Source organism: Macrobrachium rosenbergii, chromosome 33 (genome assembly GCF_040412425.1).
Source record: "Macrobrachium rosenbergii isolate ZJJX-2024 chromosome 33, ASM4041242v1, whole genome shotgun sequence".
Lineage (NCBI taxonomy): Eukaryota > Metazoa > Arthropoda > Malacostraca > Decapoda > Palaemonidae > Macrobrachium > Macrobrachium rosenbergii.
The window spans coordinates 9,146,148-9,167,571 of NC_089773.1; the positions used below are offsets into that span (position 1 = coordinate 9,146,148).

The following is a 21,424-nucleotide window of genomic DNA, read 5'->3' on the forward strand; positions in this document are numbered from 1 at the left end:
ACTCCCTCAGGATTAGGGCAATGCAAAAGTCCAAGGTCAATGGTGGAAACACTGTGGAGGAACTACATCCCACATAACTGAACAATAAAAATGGGGGAAAGAGAAATACAAAGTGTGGACAACTTTATCAGCATCAAGGAATAGATGCTTGGGAAGTATCATACGATACACACTGCAACTCCTCCTGCGTTGATATGTGCCGCTATGAAAGGGTTAACTTCCATAATCTCACTGCATTAACACTTAACCTATTCACTTTCCTCACTTTTGTAATTAGCTCCAAGCAACCCAAATATCATACACAACCATATTCATACTTCAATTACTATCTACCAGGGCACGACGAAGAAGGAAAGAACTTTACGCCATGCCATGTGTGTTTTAGGGGGCAGGGTCAAGTTCCCCTTCCTACGGGACCCCAAATCCCCCAAAACACACACACAATCTTTCACTGCCAGGCTTAATCTGCTGAATTCATTACAAGCTTCATATTTAAGAATCAGACTAAATTTATCACAACTGGCAATACAAGTACGCATTCTGTCACCTAAAGTTTTTGTATTAAGATGTACACAATGTTGGTATCATGATCATTCAAGTTCCTGGGTGTGCATTTCTACAAACTAACGTTTAGCAGACCATACGAATCCCTTAGCATTAATGATAGTTTCAAAGCATCTCGTTTTTACTAACTGAAACACTTGGTCAGTACGCAAAACCCTCCCAACTGGGCCCAAACATGTTTCCATTTCTAGAAAGCCTCGTGAGATTTCACATGGCACCAGGACAAAGGAAAACACTAACAGGCAACCTAGAAACCTGAAAGTGACTCTACTATAATATTCTGAGAGGAAATAAGTGCACAAATATACAGGAGTCACTTATAGCAGGACATAAGCATAAAAAATGTGTAACTGGATAAGATGAACATATAAATCATCATCTTTAACACTCACCAACTGCAACATCCATTCGCGAAGGTTTTTTCACCGTAGATGAAACCCTGAAGGCTATTTTGAATAGTACATAAGTGTTTGCTTTTCTGTAATTATGGATTCTAATGTTTAAATCTGTCGAATATTGTGAATGTTTTGTTCAAATATTACTTTACACAGAATTTCACAGAAGAACAAGGTCACAGGCACAGGCGTGAAGCTGTGAAAGTGCGCACAAGTTATCTTAGCAAAAATCCTGGGCTACGTAACTTTTACTACTCAAAGAACTTCAAACCATTGAACTCCCTCAGCTATCTTTGCCTTCTGTACACTAAGGGACTAACGTTATGCAAAAATAATCCTATTAATAGAGATGCTAATTCCAGTACACTGTGCCTGAGGACGGGTGGCAGTTCTGGTTAAACTGTTCTTAAAAGGCTAGTTTTTGCTGTCAAACTGAATCTGTTCATAGCTCTGAGCTATTTTACAATCAACCTCTTGCAGTTACAAAATATATCAAAGTATTAATTGAATTACCAATCATTTTTATTCTAGAAAAGCCTTCAAAGTAGCATCTATACAGTGTGCCTTGGCTAGAATGCATATTTTCTACATATAGTCCCATTTTTGACAAAATACAGTTCAAAAAAAAGCATATGATCACCAACATTAAAGAATAACCATGCACATTAAAGCATATCACAAAAACTTGGCAGAATATCAAATCATACATAAAACACAAAACAAAATTCATAACACATAAAATGCCATCAGAATATACAAATTATGCACAGTACAGGCAAGAAATAGTTGAATGGTGTGCACAAGAAAAATTTCCTGGACATTTCCAGTACCACACAAAACGCTCAAATCAACAAACAACACCTTGAACGAAGTCCCAATTGCATGAAATATGGATAACATTTGTTAGCAGTTATGATAAAGAATCCATAGATCATGGACTCACAGTTTCACCCATTCGCGGAATTTTCTGTGGAACGCATATCCACACTGTTCGCGGAAAATTCGCCTATTCGCGGAATTTTTCATAGAGAATTATTCACTAATTACTGTACAGTAAACCCCCCATATTAGCAGAGGATGCGTACCTCACCCCCACCCCCGCGAACAGCTAAACTCCGCGAATACTTAAAACCCCTCTAAAAACACTTAGAACTGTCTATTTTGATAGTTTAAACAGAAGAAAAACCCTCTAAAAATGCTTATACCTGAGTATTTTAATAGTTTTATCACAAAAAGTGCATTTAGTCATGAAAATGATATGAAAATACAGTAATTAGTGAATATTTCTCAGTGAAAAATACAGCAAATGGGTGAATTTTCTGCGAATAATGGGTAGATACATTCCACAGAGAAATCCGCAAATACACGAGTCAGTGAATCGTGAGAACACAAATACGGGAGTTTACCCTATTTTCGTATTATTTGCGTGACTAAATACATTTTTCATGATAAAACTATTAAAATCAGCAGGTACGTATAAGCGTTTATAAGGGTTTTTTGGTGTTTGAACTACAAAAATAGGCAGTTATAAGCATTTTAGAAGGGTGTCAAGCATAGTGCTCATTTTGAAGCACACCATGTTGCAAGAAACTTAAAACTAACCAACAGCATCCCTTGCAACATTATATGTTTGCCTTTACCTTTGCAGTGCTATTGCAGAATCACATTGGAAATTTAAAATCTACAAGCCAAGGCACACGTGTATAATGGTGACCCTACCGTTCTGAAGCAGATGAATCTGTAAAGGAAAACAAACACTATTAGTAAAATTCATTAAAAATTCATTAACAATATCACAGCAAACAGGTACTGATTACCTGTCTATGCAATTTACTGAACTTCAAACATGACATGTTAGTTCATAATCACAGATACAATACAATCTGGAAATTCTTACATTCCCCTGCCTTGTTTTATAGTTGCGACCCTTAAAAATAGCAAATTGTAAAAGTAATTTGTATTTTTCTTAACATACACACCTGAAGTTCTTTACATAGGATGTAGCTTGTTAGGTCGTTAACTAGCTGTGTAGCAAGAAAAGCCTCTTGCTCATAGGAGACGCTGGATAGTCTGCAGGCGTGAACTGCCATCACTTCACAGCCTGGTTACCAGAGCTAGCATGTCTAGATACCACTCAGCATGTGGCCACTTGAGGGTCACCAGAGTAGACCTGAGATTTGGGGTAATAAGGAATGTTGATTACCCAAAGAATCAAGCAAAACAGAAGGACCGCATAGGATACTAGACTGTGCTGGAAGGCGTCCTCCATAGCAGCCCATGGGTCCGGCACTATTGAACAGAATACTGGAAGCTTTCTGTTGTGTCCCTGGTGGCATACAGAGCTATATTGGAGCTCCCCATTGCTCGAAGAGTCTCTCCACAATGCTTGGGTGTAAAGACCATCTTGTCCCTATCACCTGACTCTGGCACCTGAACTTGTCTGCTACTATATTCAGAGTACCTGGAATCCTGGCCAACAGCTCTACCAAGTGAGCTACTGCCCACTCATGCACCTGCACCACCAACCTGTGTCACATCCCTGGCCCTGCTCCTCCGAATGGCTGTCTAGAAATGCCAAGAAAGATGCTAAAAACAGACTATATCTTTTGCAGGTACTCCAGAGACGGCATCATCTTAGTAACCTGAATGGCAAAATCAGATAAATATGAGAGCGAGGTAGCTACTGATGGTGCATTACTGTGTAACAAACCATCCTGCCCTGAGTGTAACATGACTAGAACCTCCCAGCACTTGAAGTGACTCACCATGCAAAGTGTGGATCCAGCATCCTAGGCTAGGTTAGGTCCCAACCGTTTTATTTCATTCAATTTACAGTGACCTAGGTTAGGTTAAGCATGGGGTCCAGGTGAAGACCTGGCGCCTTAGGTTAGATCAGGTCTGAATGCATTGTGTTTTCCCCCATCCCAAAACCCTGGTTTTCCACTGTGGTTCCTAATAATTGTACCATACAAGGGATTTGATATATGGAGGGATTAGACCAAAGGCCAAGCACTGGGACCTATGAGGTCATTCAGCGCTGAAATGGAATTAACAGCAAAAAAGTTTGAAAGGTGAAACGGGAGAAAAACCATGCAGTCGCAGCATGAATCAACTGTTAGGAGAGGGTGGAAAACAAATGAAAGACAGTAGAGTAAAAGGAATGAAAGGGGTTGCAGCTAGGGGCCTAAGGAATGGACGCTGCAAAGAACCTTAAGTAATGCCTACAGTGAACCGCATAAGGTGCACTGATGGCACTAACCCCCTAAAGGGTATGAAAGGGGGTCCACTATCTCTAAAACTACTCAACTGCTATTGCACTGATTGTCAGTTATGTTCAAAACGCGTACTATAAGAGGTTAGGCTTGAGTGGATTTGAGGGTCACTGAAACGTCCCTGTTCATGGTCGGATGTTGTGTCCGAGCGAAACTTAAATTAGGCTATGCCATGGATGAGGTTTAGGTTAAATGTAAGGCTCTTATTTCTCCCTTGTACCCCATAAATATGCCTATAGGAAATATCGCATGAGGAAAAGATTGTTTTGCCGAGACAGTGAAGGAAAATAGGCCAACTTAAAAAAAACTTTAAATTATTATTATGCATTTCAAATGCAAAGGATTTCAATTCAAATTATTTACCTTTATTTTTATATTATTAAAATTCTAAGGATTTTCATGAAAATGATTTACCTTAATGAAGGAGATGAATATAAGGAGAGTAGCCATGGCCATAGTAATGTTGACTTAGGAATAATCTACTCTCTACCAGGGACGTCTATCTATTTTCTCTTGCTCTTTAATACGATGTAAATAAAATTCGAACATGTATATGAATTACACAGCTTAAATACTACATCTGAACGTGCACTTAGATTGGTACTGTATGTATAAAACAATGTTAATAAAGGCTTTATAGAGTTCGTAGCCTTTTACTCAACACATAAACAAACAAATGTCACTCGTCTGTCGTCTCTTATTCCAGTCGGATAAGTATATTCTTAAAAAACAAGAAAAACGGCCATCTACCTTGCTTATATGACCATTTACATCAAATGAGACAGATATACTGACCATACTTTAATATAAAATTAATCAAAATCTCTCACAGAAATAAGAGTGAGGGCTGATGTTTAATTTTTGCCGTTACGAAGAAATTTAGGAACGTAACCAGACTTGATGTTGACATTTATGGCAGTTGTGGTTGAACCTTTGCATCACAGTGACTGTTTGTGACTCAGAAAATTGACGTCGTGCGGATTTGGACATTTCTCCACGGGACCTTTGTCAATAGGCATTTCTGGAAGGTAATTATTATATTTATCTGTTTGTTCCATAATGTTCTCAGTAGGAAACAGTTTCACCCCAAGGCGAGGTCCTGTGCCCTCTCAGAATCCACAATAAAACATGAGAAATTGAAAGCAAGGAAGTCTTGATTTTTCCGCTTGCTTATCTGGTATTCGTAAAGGGGACTGCCGGACGAAGATATCGTTTATTAATGTAATTTTTCGACTAAAGATATAGAAGTGTGTGTGTGTAAAACAGGACAGGTAAGATCATTTGAGAAATTTACCTAATGATAAATTTGCAGTCTCGTTAAGTTTTACGTTCATCCCAGTATGGCTTGTAGACAATGCTCCATTTACCTTCTTAATACTATGCATGGTGTGGAAAGGACCTTACTCCGGTAGTATAGGCTTATATATTAACCTAATGTTCTTTAATTCATCTTTATATAGGGCATGGGGTCCTACTTGGCAGTGGGAGGGTTTGCCTTCCCCAACCCCCCAACCCCTGCCAAGAATAAAGTAAATTAAAAAGAGAGAAAGTACAAAGAGCCCAAACTTTTGTATGTTGCTTCTGTATTTTTACTTTGGTAAAGTGTTTTCTGGTAAATTTTTACTTTAAACCGTAATTGCTTTCCAGAGTTGCAAATGTGAGTTTCCTATGTTTACCCATCCCTCTTTAGACTTAAATTTACATCCAGAAGGTTCAGTTCACTCAGATTCACTTGGTGCATTGGTTCCATTTAATGTAGCCAGGTTTTTACAGATCCCATCGAAGAGATCCCATCGATTTCACCTATAACATTTGAGGTGTTTTTGTTAGGTTAGCTTTGCATCTCCAGAAAGCGTGGTCTCTCTTCCTTGTGACACTCTAATTTGGCATAGTTTTCATATATATGAATGGAGATGTGAATGATATTATGATCAGTGAAGACTGGAAGAATAGTTTGATTTAATAATTCGGAATAAAAGCGCCCTCTAGCTCTGTTTACAATGGTAAACGGAACTTGTCAATTTTCCTGGTAACTTGGGTGGCAGAAGTGACAAGAAATTTTGTGCCTCTTGTTGTCTACCTGAATGCTTGAAGCCAGTGTTGGGGAACAGTTTGGCTGAGGAAAAATCATTGTAAAATATGATTTTCTCATTTGCCATTTCAGTGTTAGCTAAAAATCATCATAGCCTATGTCACCACATGATTGAAGCAGCAGCTTAGACTGATTAAGTTCTGGATAAGGCACAGGTGCAGGTATATTACTCAGTCAAGCACCCCTTACACAAGTAAGTGGGTCAGTAAAGCTATTATATGAACCCTTCATTTTATTATCTAGATTTTAGCTGCTTTCTGACTTGTGTCTCTCACACAGGGTCACCATTGCTCTTTCAGTCTTATGCCAAACTAAAGAGAGGTTACTTTAGTCAGTGCTCCTTTGCCCGCTAGCGTGACCAGGAACATGAACATGTGAGTTGAGGAAAAACCACCCATCTATTTACAAGTCTACAAGTCTGCATCTGTTTACAAGTCTACGGGAAAGACAATGGCTTATTTGATCCTACACAAGTACATACATGGAACAGCTGTTAAAAACATTCTGACAAGGTAGATAACTATCAGTGGGTAGGGGGAACCCCCACTTGTCGTTCTGCACTCCACTTTGCTTTCGGCCACTGTCAGATGCAGACGTCTTTTCTTAGGCTCTTTGCACCCACCTTCTTGGGTGTGGGGGACTCAGAGCATAGACCTTTTTTCCACTAGGCACAAAAGGAAGTTGCTGGTGTTTTGCTCAATAGTAATCAACCTATGAGCAGCCATGGAAGATACTCTCCAACACCCATAGGACCACTTCGACGCATACACATTGCCACTGTTTTGCCTGATTCGGAAAATCATCAGCAGAGTCCTGATAACTCTGAATCTCAGGCCAATGCTGGTAGCACTGAACTGGCCTCATGCTGAGTGGTATCTGGACCTGCTGGCTCTGCTTTCCGAGGTCCCAAGAGAGCTGCCCCTGTGGCACAACCTGTTATGCCAGCCAAATGTAGATAGGTATCACCAGGAAATGGAGTCGTTGGCCCATCACACCTAGAGACTATCCATTGCCTCCTTTGAGCGAGAGGTTTTTCACGCTGAACTGCAAAGGGGATATCTGGATACTTACGTGAATCCTCAGTGGCTGTTTATCAGGAGGAATGGGTCTACTACCATCAAATTGTCCATTATATTCCATAAAAAAAAATGACATAATTGTTACTGTATCATGCATTCTTCAATACTTTTGGATTCTAACAAACAGGTATTAATTCATTATCCATTAATCAAATATTGATTGTACCTTTGGAAATGCAAACCATTATTTTTTATGTAGCAATCCCTCGATTATCTGATTTCACGTTATCCGAAGCTTGACATTATCAGAGCATAACCTGACCCCAGCGACCAAAGATATATAGGCTATGTATATATACAGTATATAGGAAAACTGCTCTCAAATGGTTAGCAACTTTCTGCGGGTCTAAGGAAATGTTGGTAACACTTCCTACACTCATAAAAGGCTGAAAAAGTGTTTTTGGGGTGTAGGAAGCCAGGGAAAGTTTCCAGGATTGGAAGGGGGTGGCGGGGGGAGCCAGATGGCTGGGGTGATAGGATGGTATGATAGTAACACTGTTTACAGGAATAATCTCACCGAGAAAGGGTTGATAGAGAAGGTTGGTGGCCAGGGAAGGAGTTTCCTGGGATGGGAGGTGGGGGAGGTGTTGGCAGTGCAGTGTGGGATGATAGTTTAGAAGGGTAGGCAGACGTTTGACTTCATTAGAGCTTTTTATTTTTTATTTATGTTCTGTTTTGTATGTTTACGCTTTTTCCACATATTATCAAATTTAGGACATTGCAGTACTGTGCTGTAACTAGTAATGAAATAATCAAGCAGTGTATTTCCTTATTTTCATTTCTCTGTATTTAATAATAACTGTATAAATTACTCCACGTTTACTATCACAAAATCGTAAACACAAAAATGAAGAGAATTATGTGGTATTTGATTTATTGCAAATATGGTGCAGTTACCAAATATCTTGGGTATTGCTGTCATGTTTCATAGAACAGTTAGCCTACACTAGTAAGAATATGAAAATTAGAAGTGGTAATGATATATATTTGAAAAATGGAACAATAATTCACACGTACCAAGATGGCAAGTGAAGTCATTCAGTTAACAGAATCACAAACCTTACAATACAACAATCTCCATCTCCACATACAAATATAACATTCACTGAACAATGGTGCCAGATTGACAAATAGCACTGTGGTACTCGGATATAAACATTTGTATTCATAATTGATTGTAATATCATTGTGCAATTAATCTACATCCCAAAATGATTTCTACTTGGGTATAAGGTAAAATATGCTATGTTAATTTTGTAGCTTGTAAGGCTATCCATTGCTTGTTTGTGTCATAATCCAAACTCCTTTGTATCTCTTCCTTGACCATCCCCCACAGGAAGTCAGACATTCAAGGCCCAATATCAACTACAAAGCACAGTTTTCTTTTCTTAATCTGTCCATCAAAGGTATGCCTTGGAGCCATCCTTATTTCTCCAACACTAAACTATCACCTTTTAACTGTGTAATTACATTTCTAGCAACTTCTGACACGTAGAAATTATCAAAAGTACCACGGTATCCCACCCACCATTATCTTCCTTTATTGTCTAATAGTTCAACTTCGAGGTTTTCCCTACTATTACAACTATAACACGTTATTACTCAGTTTCCATTCCAGAGCTGAATGACCTCATAGACCCTAGTACATGATCTTTGGCCTAAATTTTTATATTCCATTCCATTCCACAGATCTTACGCTGTCAGACATTAGATACAGGAATAACTACATCTCACGGTAGAAATCAGCATTAGACTTAGGCTGTCTCTGAGAGCGTGAGAATAAAATTTTAAACTTTTTTTTTTTTTACCGAGGCGCATTTGCGCCGACCCTCAGGGATGCCCTTTTAGCTCGGAAAAGTTTCCTGCTAGCTGATTGGTTGCAAGTATTTTGTCCGAATAGCATCATTGTTTTCAAATAATTACCAAGTAATGTGAATCGAAACTTATTTGCTAACCTAAATTTCTCCCTCAGAGATAAGTTTTGTCGATAAATAATGTTAGCGAATAAAGAGATTATAAAGTATTGTGATGGTAAGTCTAAATTTAATAACATACCCGCCGAAGTCAACGACTGGAGCTTGTTTTCGGCTGCACGCTGCAAAATTTTTTTTATTTTCACATATTTTAACACCAACTGGGATAAATTACACTAAGCATAAGAAAAACATGTTATTATAAACTTTCTTTGAATACCAGAATCTACGAAAAACATGGAATCAATAAAACTCGCTATTAGTGAAAACTTCCGGGGAGGTAAAAGGAATAGCCTGTGGCGGCCTGGCATTTTCCCGATTTATGTAAATGTTGAAATCAGTGTTATATTATTGAGATGACTTTAATAGCTATATCTGCAATTAAATAGTTTCTATGCTTCTTTTTGTAGGTACACGCTAATAAAAATATATTTCCAAGAAATTAACAACTTACTCTTTCATGTAAGTTACAGCAGACAATGCGAGATAAGAAAACACTTTTTTCTTATTTTGCGTTCTGTTCAGGACACGTATAAGGTTAACACGAGTTTCCGCGGATATTTTGAGAAGTAGAAGAATATGTGACTGAGTAGAAAATGTACTATACACATATACGTTTTAAGGATTAGTAGGCTATTTGCATCTACTGTCAAATACCGAGGCGGGGATGGAAGAGAGGGGGGAGGGGTATTGCGGTTGTAACTCGGTGAAATCATGAATTCGTTTAATTATGATTTTTATGCCATTTATGGAACACTACAGTATCCCCAGACCGAAAATAGTGCTATTAATAGAATCTATACCTTTACGACAAAATTAGCAAATCCTTACTATACGGACTTACATCATAGCTTAACTTATATCAAGCATCAGCTACTGTTTACTGTTACTCCTTACCTTAAAGAGTTAAGCAAAATTTATTGCAATTGTCAAAAAATGGCGTAAGACACATAGACATAGGCTACCCTAGTTTGAAATGCGTGCAAGAAGTAAAGCCATAATAAGGGAAGTACATTATTATTATGTAAAAGAAAAAATAGCCTCTTCATATTTATCATATTTATCATAATGATATAACAAAAGGCTTCAGCACAAAAGCCTATGAAAGATGATACGTATCTGAAACGTTTTCTTGCCCATCAACATTTGCTGGCATGTGGATACCATATGAATAAGTAGGCCTACCTATCTAGGTAATTTTATCTCAATTTTATCAAATGCCACAGGCTGCTCCTTTTACCTCCCCGGAAGTTTTCACCAATAGCAAGTTTTATTCATTCCATCTCACGCAAGAAATCAGCATTAGACTTAGGCTGTCTTTGAGAGCGTGAGAATAAAATTTCTAGTTTCCACGCCGCGAAGGAAATCGAAAGTGCCGGGAAATTACAAAACGCGTTTATGTAATTACGAGTGTGTGGTGATTGATTAAAGAATTCGGTTTCCCCTTGAAACATATCGGAATCGCCAGGTGTTATGCGCAGGTGTGATGCGCAGGTGTGTCCGCAGTTGTTTCATAAATATTCAGCGATGTTTTTGACTGGGGAAAAGGAGTTTTATATTTAACGCAAAAACCACGAAAGTTTTACTTAAGCTTTTGACGTATTAAATACATGCGTTGAGAATTAAGGTGCTTGTAAATGATTAAAGCCTGATACTTGATTCTCTCTCTCTCTCTCTCTCTCTCTCTCTCTCTCTCTCTCTCTCTCAGGGGGATAGGGCCGTCAGTGCACCTCATGCGGTGCAATGTAGGCATTACTTAAGGGTCTTTGCAGCGTCCCTTCCTTAGGCCCCTAGCTGCAATTGCTTTCATTCCTTTTACTGTACCTCCGTTCATATTCTCTCTCTTCCATCTCACTGTCCACCCTCTCCTAACAGTTGATTCATAGCGCAACTGCGAGGTTTTCCTCCTGTTACACCTTTCAAACTTTACTGTCAATTTCCGTTTCAGCGCTGAATGGCCTTAGATCCCCCAGTGCTTGGCATGTAGGCCTAAAATTCTCTCTCTCTCTCTCTCTCTCTCTCTCTCTCTCGAATTTACGTCTTCTTAGTTTGATCGCTGTGATGTGAATGGTAGCATTCTTATCAGAACAGCGTTTTAGTCATAGGAAATGGTAACAAGAAGAGTTAATCCAGATACAGTTCCCATTTTCCAAGTCTCAAAACATCACCTACAGAAAGTATTCTTCTCCAGTGAGATTTATAAATGACCTCACAAGCATTTATCATCGTTAGGAACGAAAGATATCAAAAGAGAAGAATGTGATCATTTCATCGACCCATCTGGAAGTTGTTTGCAATAAGCAAATGACAGTTAAATGGTGTAAAGTTTTGGTTATGAAATCTTGCTGACAGAGTCATGAAAGTCAGGTAACAGGCAGTACAGAAATAAATAAAAGGCTATTGTAGTGAAGAGTTATTGATAAATTTGCCAAAGGAATTGACAGATGAATCCAAGGCATAGTGAGAAAGGGGCAGTGGAAAGAGTAGACTCATTTATTGTAGGTAAAAGGCGGGGTCTAATATAGGCGGGGACTTGTAAAGTATAATTTTTACCGAGAGACGAACAGCTGAGGATCATGTAAATCTTCACCCTCAGTACCTAGCGACAAGTGTACTGTGAGCCACAGGAACTCGGAACCTACTGTGAGTTTACTGTGAGATAGATTTTCAGAAGGAGCAGCCTGAGAGGTTTTGAAAATAACATTTTTTTTTCGCCGTTTTTTGAAAGGTGAATCATATCGCGGGTTCCAACCGTACAGAATTCGTGACGTGTCAACAGCAACGTTGTTCAGTCTAAAGTGGGTCAAAGAAATATCTGGTGTCGTGTAGTATGTTTGATAATCGAAACTCTTAAGATTACGCAGTTAGAACAGAAAGAGGTGAGGAGAACAACGGCCAGAAAAAAAAAAAAACTTCTTGAAGGTTATTTGCAATTATGCAATTTATCCTAAAGAGTTTTTGTACTCGAAGAAAGTTATACGTCTATTCCTGGACTCTTATTGCTGTTGCATTATCATCGTCGGTGCTCCGTGATCGCTGGAATGAAGAAAACCTGCAAATAATTCAAAATGACGTTGTGGAAATCGACATTAGGCCTACAGCCCGAGGCATCACTGCCGAGAGAAACCCCCTCTCGGTGGGATTTGGCGGAGGTGGTAATCCAACCGGATTAAAAAGTGGATTAGATCATCTCGACGCGTACTTCGGACATTTGAGCGATTTCATCCGGGATGGCGACGACCTGAAGATTCCTCCTCCGAATACGGAGAAGAAGATCGTCCTTTATTGGACGAACTGGTACAATCCCAAGACGTCTTGGGAGTGGAGGTTAATTTTGTTTTTCCATCTTTCGTCTTAAATGCTTTTATTGCACTTTCATCCCAGAGTTTTTACCGATTGAATTACTCTTTAGTTTCATTCATTTCTTCCAAAAGATTATTGAGATCAGTGTATACATTTCTTCTGTTATGACGTCATTCCTTATCTTTCTATAACAGAACTATTATAAAAATTTCGTGGTAAATTCAAGTTACACATTTTATGGAGGGAACAGAAGTCATTAAACCCATTAGGATAAGTTGTCTTAACCTTAGCAGTATACGTAGTGGCTACTTCAATTCTTTTATGATCATTAACATGAAGTATGATGATTCTGGCCTGATTCAAAATACATAACTTTATTCCTTAGACGTAGATGATTATTTATTCTAGGGTATATTTTGTAGCCAGTTTATATGGCATACTTGAAATTAGACATTTCACAAATTAAGTAAATTCTCCCCTAAAATGGAAGACTGCAGTATCTGCAAAAAATACAAAACTGAGAAAAATGGTAGATACTCCTTTACCTTCCTACTGATTTTGCAGATACTGCAATTTTCCATTTTAGGGCAGAGTTGTTCCATGACCTTTGCATGGTGTACAAATTCTAAGATCTGAAGCATAACCTATATCTGAAATAGATGGACTCGGTGTTTTTTGTATTTCACATTTACTCTTATTGATTAATTAAGGGAGTAACATGAAATTTAAGGTAATATGAGAGACATTGAGAAAATAGAGAATACAGACATAGCAAAGAGAAGTAAGTAGATAAAAAGTTAGGTAAAAGCAAATTAGCATCTGTACAGTGGCCACCCAACGTTAATTTTGAATATTAGGGTAGGTCTGTACTTGAGGGAGTCAACATGGTAAAATGAAGCAGTAGAACAGCATAGCATATGCACAAAGTTATGTTTAAACTCACTGTACAAAAGATACCCAATATCAGACGAAAGAGAGAGTACTGTAAATTGTTTTGATTTGGTGTAAAATAAGGTCTAAAATATAACTCCAAGGATGTTTAATATTTTTATGGGTAGGAGAAGTGAGAATAACGACAAGTGATTAAATGCAATGTTTTGGAATGAGAAAAATTGTCATGAATGGAGTGCAGAGTGACTGATGTTTGCAGATGTTGCAATGCTGATTGGAGACGGTGAAGAGAAATTGCTGACACTAGTGAAAGTGAAATAGCCTAGAAAGGTTAGAAGCCTAATATTCCGAAATCGTCTTTTATAACTGCTACGTACAACTTGCTACATAGCAGTTGCACAGTACTTGAAATGATGTAAGTACAAGGGATATTTCATGTAATATAGCCAAGGTAATGTATAATGCATGCACAATGCCATTTCAATTTCAGGTTTGGAACAGTGAGAGAATTCCAGGAAGAGGGCTGCTCAAAGTGGAAGTGTGAATTCACGTACGACAGAAGCAGATTGAGAGAAGCTCACGCCCTGCTGTTCAAATCTGATGGGTATGTTACTCTTCCTATTTCAGCTGCAAGTAATGCAAAACCTCCTCACCTCAGTACAGACGTATCGTCCCCACCTGTTCCTTCCAAGGTTTTGCTCTCGCATGTCTCCCAACCGTAGTTTACGTCCTAAAGGAAAATTTGCGTGAGCAGTCTTTTCAAGCTTTCCAACTTTTACCTACCTAGGCACTCTTCTGGTCAGCCACTTCTACAGAGCTCCTGCTCTGTATATCTCCCCACATACACCATAGTTAATCTCTTTCTCTGCTCTGCCTTTATCCAAAACATTATCAAATACATTTTATCTTTTCAACATCCAGGATAACATTCAGTAGCTCAACATCCTTTGTTCTTAGTGCCTGCACATAAAAATCTCTATATTAACAATTTAGGCTCCATATGCTTTGTATGATAGCTTCGAGGGCAACATTCAGACAATTTCGATTTTTTTCTCTGGTGAACACTCTTCATCGAGAAAACATTCTTGCTATAGTTTCTGAGGTCTCATTTGGAAGGGCTTTTACTTGCAATAACTTTATCAGCAAACCTTTTATCTTGGAAATATTGCACAGTTTACATAAAGAATTCCAACATTGTGGCTACAAAAGTGAAGAGGCAATTATATCCTTAGCAGTCCCTGGAGTAACATTTTTAAATTTCGTGATAGATTTAGTTCCAACACTTGAAAATTTATGTGCTCTGCTTTGTGTGGTCAACTTATCAGTGGAAAGGTGTAAGAACTTCCATAAAGCAAAATTAAAGTAGTAAAAATATGTTTTGATGCAAAATTTGAAAGTGAACCAAATACAGGACAATTAAGGTACCCCTGTGAGGTCAGTGCTGAACAGGGGATAGAATCTTGAAATGCAGGACATACCCTGGATATAGCCTATTGGACATTTGGTAACCCTGTCCTGAAAGTGTTTAAATGCTTCTAAAAACTTTCACTCACCTTTCTCTGAGTTGCACCCAGTCAGTTAACCACAAGCCGTCTCTGATAACAGTTATGCATTAACCAGATATTTTCCCTTCACTTATAGTTGCTTGGTTCTGTAGACCTGCCTCAAGATGACATTTTTGTTCTACCCCTTCTATTCTCAAGGATGGAAGCCAACGATCTTCCTGAAAGGTTTCCTGACCAGCGATGGGTGTGGGTGGATGTTGAGTCACCTCTGAGTGTCAGAGGAGTCAACGGCTTGATAAATACAGAGGACATAGGCAGTCATCAGTTTAACTGGACGATGAGCTACCACATTTCTTCCGACATTATGGCAATGAACGGGTATCTCCTACCGAAGAATAAAAACTTTATGTAAGACCCGCGTCTGTTTTGATCTTGTGACAACACAGGTGTTGATATGTGCATTGAAATAAGTGTCTGTTTAGTGTTTTGTAATATCGCTGCCCTGCAATTGGTATAGTCCAATCTGATGTGGACCAGTACGTTGCTTCACAAATCTGTGCTTTTTACATTACCACTAAAAATACCAACATGCCACAACCTGATACTATAGGCCCATCCGAGCAAACCTACTGGCGTACCACAAAGAGACCCTGAAATGGTACTTGCAAGCACTGGAGAAGACCCCAAGTCTGGAGGAGACTGAAGAGATGAAATGGAAGGCCTTCGTAAAGCAGCGCTGGCCAGTCGTGTGGATGTCAAGTAACTGCAACACATCTTCCAAGAGAGAGGAGTATGTCTACGAACTCTCCAAATACGTAAGGGTTGACAAGTATGGCGACTGCGGAAACTACAAGTGCGGTGCTAGGTACCAAGCCTTCAATACAAAGTGCTGGATCAAGAGGCTAAGGAAAAAATACCTTTTCTCCTTGGCTTTCGAGAACAGCCTTTGCAATCACTACATATCAGAGAAGCCTTATAATCCACTTGTGCATGGCCTGGTTCCAATAGTATGGGGAGGTAAGTGTAGCATGGTTTCTTTTCTTTTGACCTAAACTTTACAGATATGTTGCCTGTATAGAGCATTTGGCATTGAGAGAAATAGGAAATCCTTAATTTTTTTCAGAAAACTGTGCATTGCCAAGCTGTGGTCAGAAAAGCAGGGGGGACTGTTGAATACACACACACCTGGTATTCATTAACTATGTGTATCAGTGTAAATGGTACTAAAGGTTTTTTGCATCACACTTCTGCGCCATCTGCGTTGCTTTCCTCCATCAGGTTTTCCAACTTTACCTCTTGTCTGGCTCCAATCTGGTTTTGGTTCATTGCTCCAATCAAAAAGATTACTTTCTTGAACTATCAACCTGAAAGACACCTGTTTTCAGGTATCAGTTCACCTGTCCTCAAGGAAATTCCTCCAGTTCTCATGAAAAGCAAACTTTCAGTTCAAAGCCTGTGTTGAGTGACATTCTCACAGGTGTTCACCCACATTTTCACCTCATAGCAATTTGAGCTCACAGGTGAGACATCAGGTTTTTGGAGTAACTCCTGAATCTGCCGGTATCTTGCCCCAGATATCAAATGGGACAAGTGAGGTTTGGATCAACCTAAGAGATTTGTTTATTTGGGGATGGTTCTCGGTATATTCATGACATTAGTTTGACCAACCCTGGACAAAATTCTAAGTTTTTACTCCCTCCTGCAGGAATTATTTTGATATTCAGCTCCTCGTGCTCAGTTGTTACCAAAATTATTGGGTCATCTTAATTCTCTCTAAAGATTAGTATGTTACAGCCAGTTCTGTCCAAGATCCCTGTAGTTACCAAGGTTAGCATCGAGACATCTATGCAGTCTGCCAGTTCTAGTCCCGTGGGAGCAGACCTCAGTGTGGCAGGACTCAGTTATCTTAGAGTGTACTGATGTTTCGAAAGAGGGCTGGGGCATCCATCTATCAGATGTAACTTCGTCAGGAAAGTGGTCCACAGAGGAAGAAGGCTTTCATGTCAAATCTTTTGGAACTGAAAGAAGTGTTTCTGGCCATTTAAGCATCTCACCATCTGTCCAGCAAAGTCGCTGGTATGATGTAGACAACTCCACCATAGCGTCATCTAGCAGTGGACGTATTTTTGCAGGGGCAAAAGCAAAATGCAACACTTAATTCACTAACACTAAGCAGGTAGAATCAAGTCCTCCCTTGAGAGTGGGTTCTCTGTCCAGAGGAATGCAAGATGCACATTCATACAGGTGAAAAAGTCTTAAAACTAATTTTGTTTCCAAGGAACTGTACTTTATGGAATTTTGGGTGTTCAGATATAGTTCCGTTGATCACAGTGGTGTTGTGTAAAAGCTGTCAAATCTCATTCCATTCTTATGAATGACACCAGTGTCATTGCAACTCATGTAGTCCTCAAAATCATCATTGCTGCTACCTGTAACTGTACTAAAATCACTGTAACAAGTCAGTATATTACCCTTAGCAGTACATTACTTACTACATCCTATAGTTATAAAAATAAGCTTCTCTGCTGTCTGGAGCTTCTCTTGCAACATATAGAAATGCCATACTAATGTTGCCCTGAAGGGACTTAAATCAAGCGAAGAGCAGTTTTTCATTTTCAAGTTCAGACTCTTGGTAAATATCACACCTAAACCTTCTTAATGGTTATTGTCCTCCCTGTTAGTAATCGAGTCATTCCATCAGTCAAACTTATTTTTTCATGTTCATTAAGTCTGTTCTCTGTGTAATCACACATCAATTTTTATTGATGTCAAGTTTTAAGAGTTCAATTTCTCACTTTTAAAAACTGTTTAGAATTGTAAATTTACTTTCTGATAGCAGGAAGATTCTTCATACCCTCTGTCCACTAAATGGTTGCACAGGGCCTTACCTAATAGTGATTCCATGAGGTTTCTCTGGCAAAAGAATGTTCTACTCTTGAAGCATTGCTGTCTCTTCACAGAAACTTTTATTTCATACTTGGAGAGACAGAGGCGTGACTGACACCTGCCACAATGCATTTGATATAAAAATGCAGCCTCACGCCTTAGAAGTACACTTTTATTTTAACAGCAACGACTCATCTCCTTGCTGTACGTTGACCCAGCTACCAGAGGCTTTTGCTAATTGCAACTGTCAAAAATGGGTGGTGATGTTACCACATACTTATGCCAACAAGGAGCACCTGCCAACTTCAACTGAGACTCTTATACCATTTTTTTTTTTTTTTTTTCAGCAAAAATAGTACCATTTATAAAGGTACCCATATTCAGCCCCAGACAGTTTTCTTAACCACTGAGCAATCATTAGTTTGACATTCACAAAAGCTCGAGATATTTATAAGATAGCTAAGTATAAATTTAATTTTCAGAAATAAATTAATCTTGTATGACCCTTTCCCTGGGAATCATGAGCAATTTTCTTGTACCTCTTCATGCAACATTCCAGCAATACACTCGGTTGATTGGAGAATATATTAACATCATCAGGAGTGCGGATTTTTCAAATCATGAAGTTTGAGCATAAACATCCAACCTGTTGTAGAGATATTGACCTATGTGGCTTAGTAGTAGTAGATTTTCTTCATGGAAAGTGTACTTTATATCCAACAGGAGGAGGGTACGAACATTTTCTACCACCAGGGTCCTACATCAATGCTCGCATGTATCATCCAAGAGAATTAGCAGAACTGATACAGGATTTGCTGAAGAATCCTGCAGCCTACGGAAGGTAACTTATATATATGGAAATTGAAGAATGATATATTTATAAAAATGTGGAAGTAATTTGTCAGTTACCACAGATTTTTATTAATTGCCATATCATTAAGGTTTCCTGTTTGATGATTTCAGTACTTTTGTCTAGAACTTACAAATCATAATTAGAGATATAGTTTTCTTCATTTTACATGTGCATTACCTTTTTTTTTATTCAGTGAATTTGTGAGACATCAGTTTACCAGTCCTCATTATTTTCAAATAATAACCCATCAATATCATGATTGGCACAATAAAAAATGAGCCATATCTATGTGGAACACCCAAGAGAAAAAAAGTAAGAACACTTCTGAGATGCCCATGAAAATTTTATACTGAAACTTAAGATTCAAGATCTCCCGTTGCCCTGCCAGTGGTGTGTTCCACTAGCATAGAATGTGCAAGCTTTACGTACCATATGTTCCAGTAGTCTAGCTCACTCTCTCAATTTCTTCTTTGCTGCAGCTATTTTCTTTCTTACTGTTCTTTCTTACTCTTACAGCTCTCTCAACTCTTGTTCCACAGTCCATTGTGTCCCCAAGGTAACAGAAATGCTCCCCACGGGGGGGCAGTGCCATCAGTGCACTTCACGCATGGTGCACTGTAGGCATTACTTGAGGTTCTTTGCAATGTCCCTTTGGCCCCTAGCTGCAACCCCTTCCATTTCCTTTACTTCTTTTTTTCTGTGTTACTCTCCACCCTCTTCTAACAATTATTTCTTAGTGTAACTGTGAGGTTTTCCTCCTGATACACTTTTGTAAACTTTCTCTCAATTTTCCTTTCAGCGCTGAGTGACCCCGTAGGTCCCAGCACTTGGCCTTCAGCCTAACTTGTATAGAAGGAATGTTCTCCCTCTTCTAAGACCTTCCTGTCTGTCACAATAGGGCTCTCAGCGCCCTTGTAATGAAGCTCATTAAACTACTTTAATTATAAAAACCATGTTTATTAGTCATGGAAAATATGTAGGGCATTTTTCTGTTCTTATAATTCATGAAATTTTATGGGCCCTCATTTCTTGCCAAACAGGTATCACTTTTGGCGGCAGTTCTGGATAGCGAAGGTGAGAGGAAGTGTTTGCGAGTTGTGCTACCGACTCCACACAGACCCAGTGCGAGGGTATCACCGTAATATTTCGATTTGGAGGCACACTGCAGAACAGTGTCTTGTTCCAGGACCAAACATGTTTGAAAGTAATGAGTGGGAGCGTATTATTACGAAGGAACTCAAAAAAAACTGAAAATGTTGAAGATTCTAGCAGAATTTTCAAGGATTTGTTTATAATCTCTGTTGTTCTCTACCTTGACCATTCTCATTCTTAATTATCAAACTAATTGTGTTTACATTGTACATTAGTAATAGTAGTAAAAAATTAGCATATTCATGTTTAAGAAGCTGAATGGGTCATTAATTTACCAAATTACATTAGCTATCTATTCTACCATCTTATTTTATGACTAGATCAAATGCTCGTATACATGTATATGTCTTGAAAGAACAATGAATTTATTCCTTTGTGTGTACATGTGCATGTTTGATATGTATGAACTCAAGTGTCCACTCTTCATACTTTTCGTTCAAGTGGTAATGAGTAAAATTTATGGTTTACACATGAGCACTGGTTGTTTGGTAAAGAAACAGTGCAGTGAGTATTTAGTTAACAATTTTCAGTTTATTTAGTTACTACATTTTTAAAAACTTGCAGTATATTAAATAAGATCAGATGTATTCATTAAGAAAAAACAAAGCCAACCAGCCCTCTGGTTATGATGATGTTAATCAGTAATGAAAACTTACTTTATTTCATGGTCAATAATCATGTCCTTAGTAAAGGTTTTAAAACAGCTATGGTACCAGAACACTTCCCTGTGGAACAGATGTCAAGTCTAGGGTCACTAATACCTCATCAAAAGAAGCTATCATCAGTCTGTACATGTCCAGACCCTTACCTCTTTTTCAAGGTTCTTTTTGTGTGTAAGTAGTTTGACATAGAAGGGAATCGTAAATATCCAGTTGCCTCCTAAACACTTTCGGGGCTGTCAGGTTTGCGGGTAAGCAATAGATAGGTTGCTATAATTATCGGTAAAGAAGTGGCTATGTGAATCATAATGTTCAGAGCCTAATAAATGGTTTTCTCCAACTCTGCAATATTTCAGTTTCAAAACTGGGCATTCTAGATGGTTAACCTTATAAGGCAAATGTTTAGGATGTTTGAAAACTTTCATAAATGCTCTCATGGGAGGAGATGATTTGACATACACAAAGCTTGGTACCAGGGTCAAGAAAACTGGACATTAAATTCATTGTAATATGTTAACCACCACTGAGCAAGAACATCTCTTGTAGAAGGTAGTAAAAAGGCCACAGCTATAGATACGGATTCACATATCTAGAATGATTGCTGGAGATATGAACCTTTGGTCATATCCCTAACAGCTCTACTGCCAATATGAACCTATACCCAACAGTGAAGTTTTACTGGTAAGGTCAGTAGCGCAGTGGCAGATCCAGGATTTAGGAAACGAGGGGGGCTGTTTGCTGAAGTAAGGGGCAGCGAGCACCGAAGGTGCGAGGCAACAAGCTAGGGGGTCTGGGGTGAG

General features: G+C 38.7%; 1 protein-coding gene across 2 annotated transcripts; it reads left to right on the top strand.

Moving 5' to 3' along the window:
- Window positions 1–5,134: 5,134 nt before the first annotated feature.
- On the top strand, window positions 5,135–20,965 carry LOC136855899 (alpha-(1,3)-fucosyltransferase C-like). Of its 2 annotated transcripts, XM_067133340.1 has the most exons (7): window positions 5,135–5,259; window positions 6,603–6,697; window positions 14,060–14,173; window positions 15,273–15,482; window positions 15,685–16,091; window positions 18,684–18,801; window positions 19,854–20,965. In XM_067133340.1, exons 2-7 carry the CDS (start codon window positions 6,690–6,692, stop codon window positions 20,062–20,064), a joined length of 1,068 nt encoding a protein of 355 aa, XP_066989441.1. In that variant the 5' UTR covers window positions 5,135–5,259; window positions 6,603–6,689; the 3' UTR covers window positions 20,065–20,965. The 2 variants fall into 2 exon arrangements, with proteins under 2 accessions (XP_066989441.1, XP_066989440.1); XM_067133339.1 differs by lacking the exons at window positions 5,135–5,259; window positions 6,603–6,697 and adding an exon at window positions 11,945–12,702.
- Window positions 20,966–21,424: the final 459 nt, after the last annotated feature.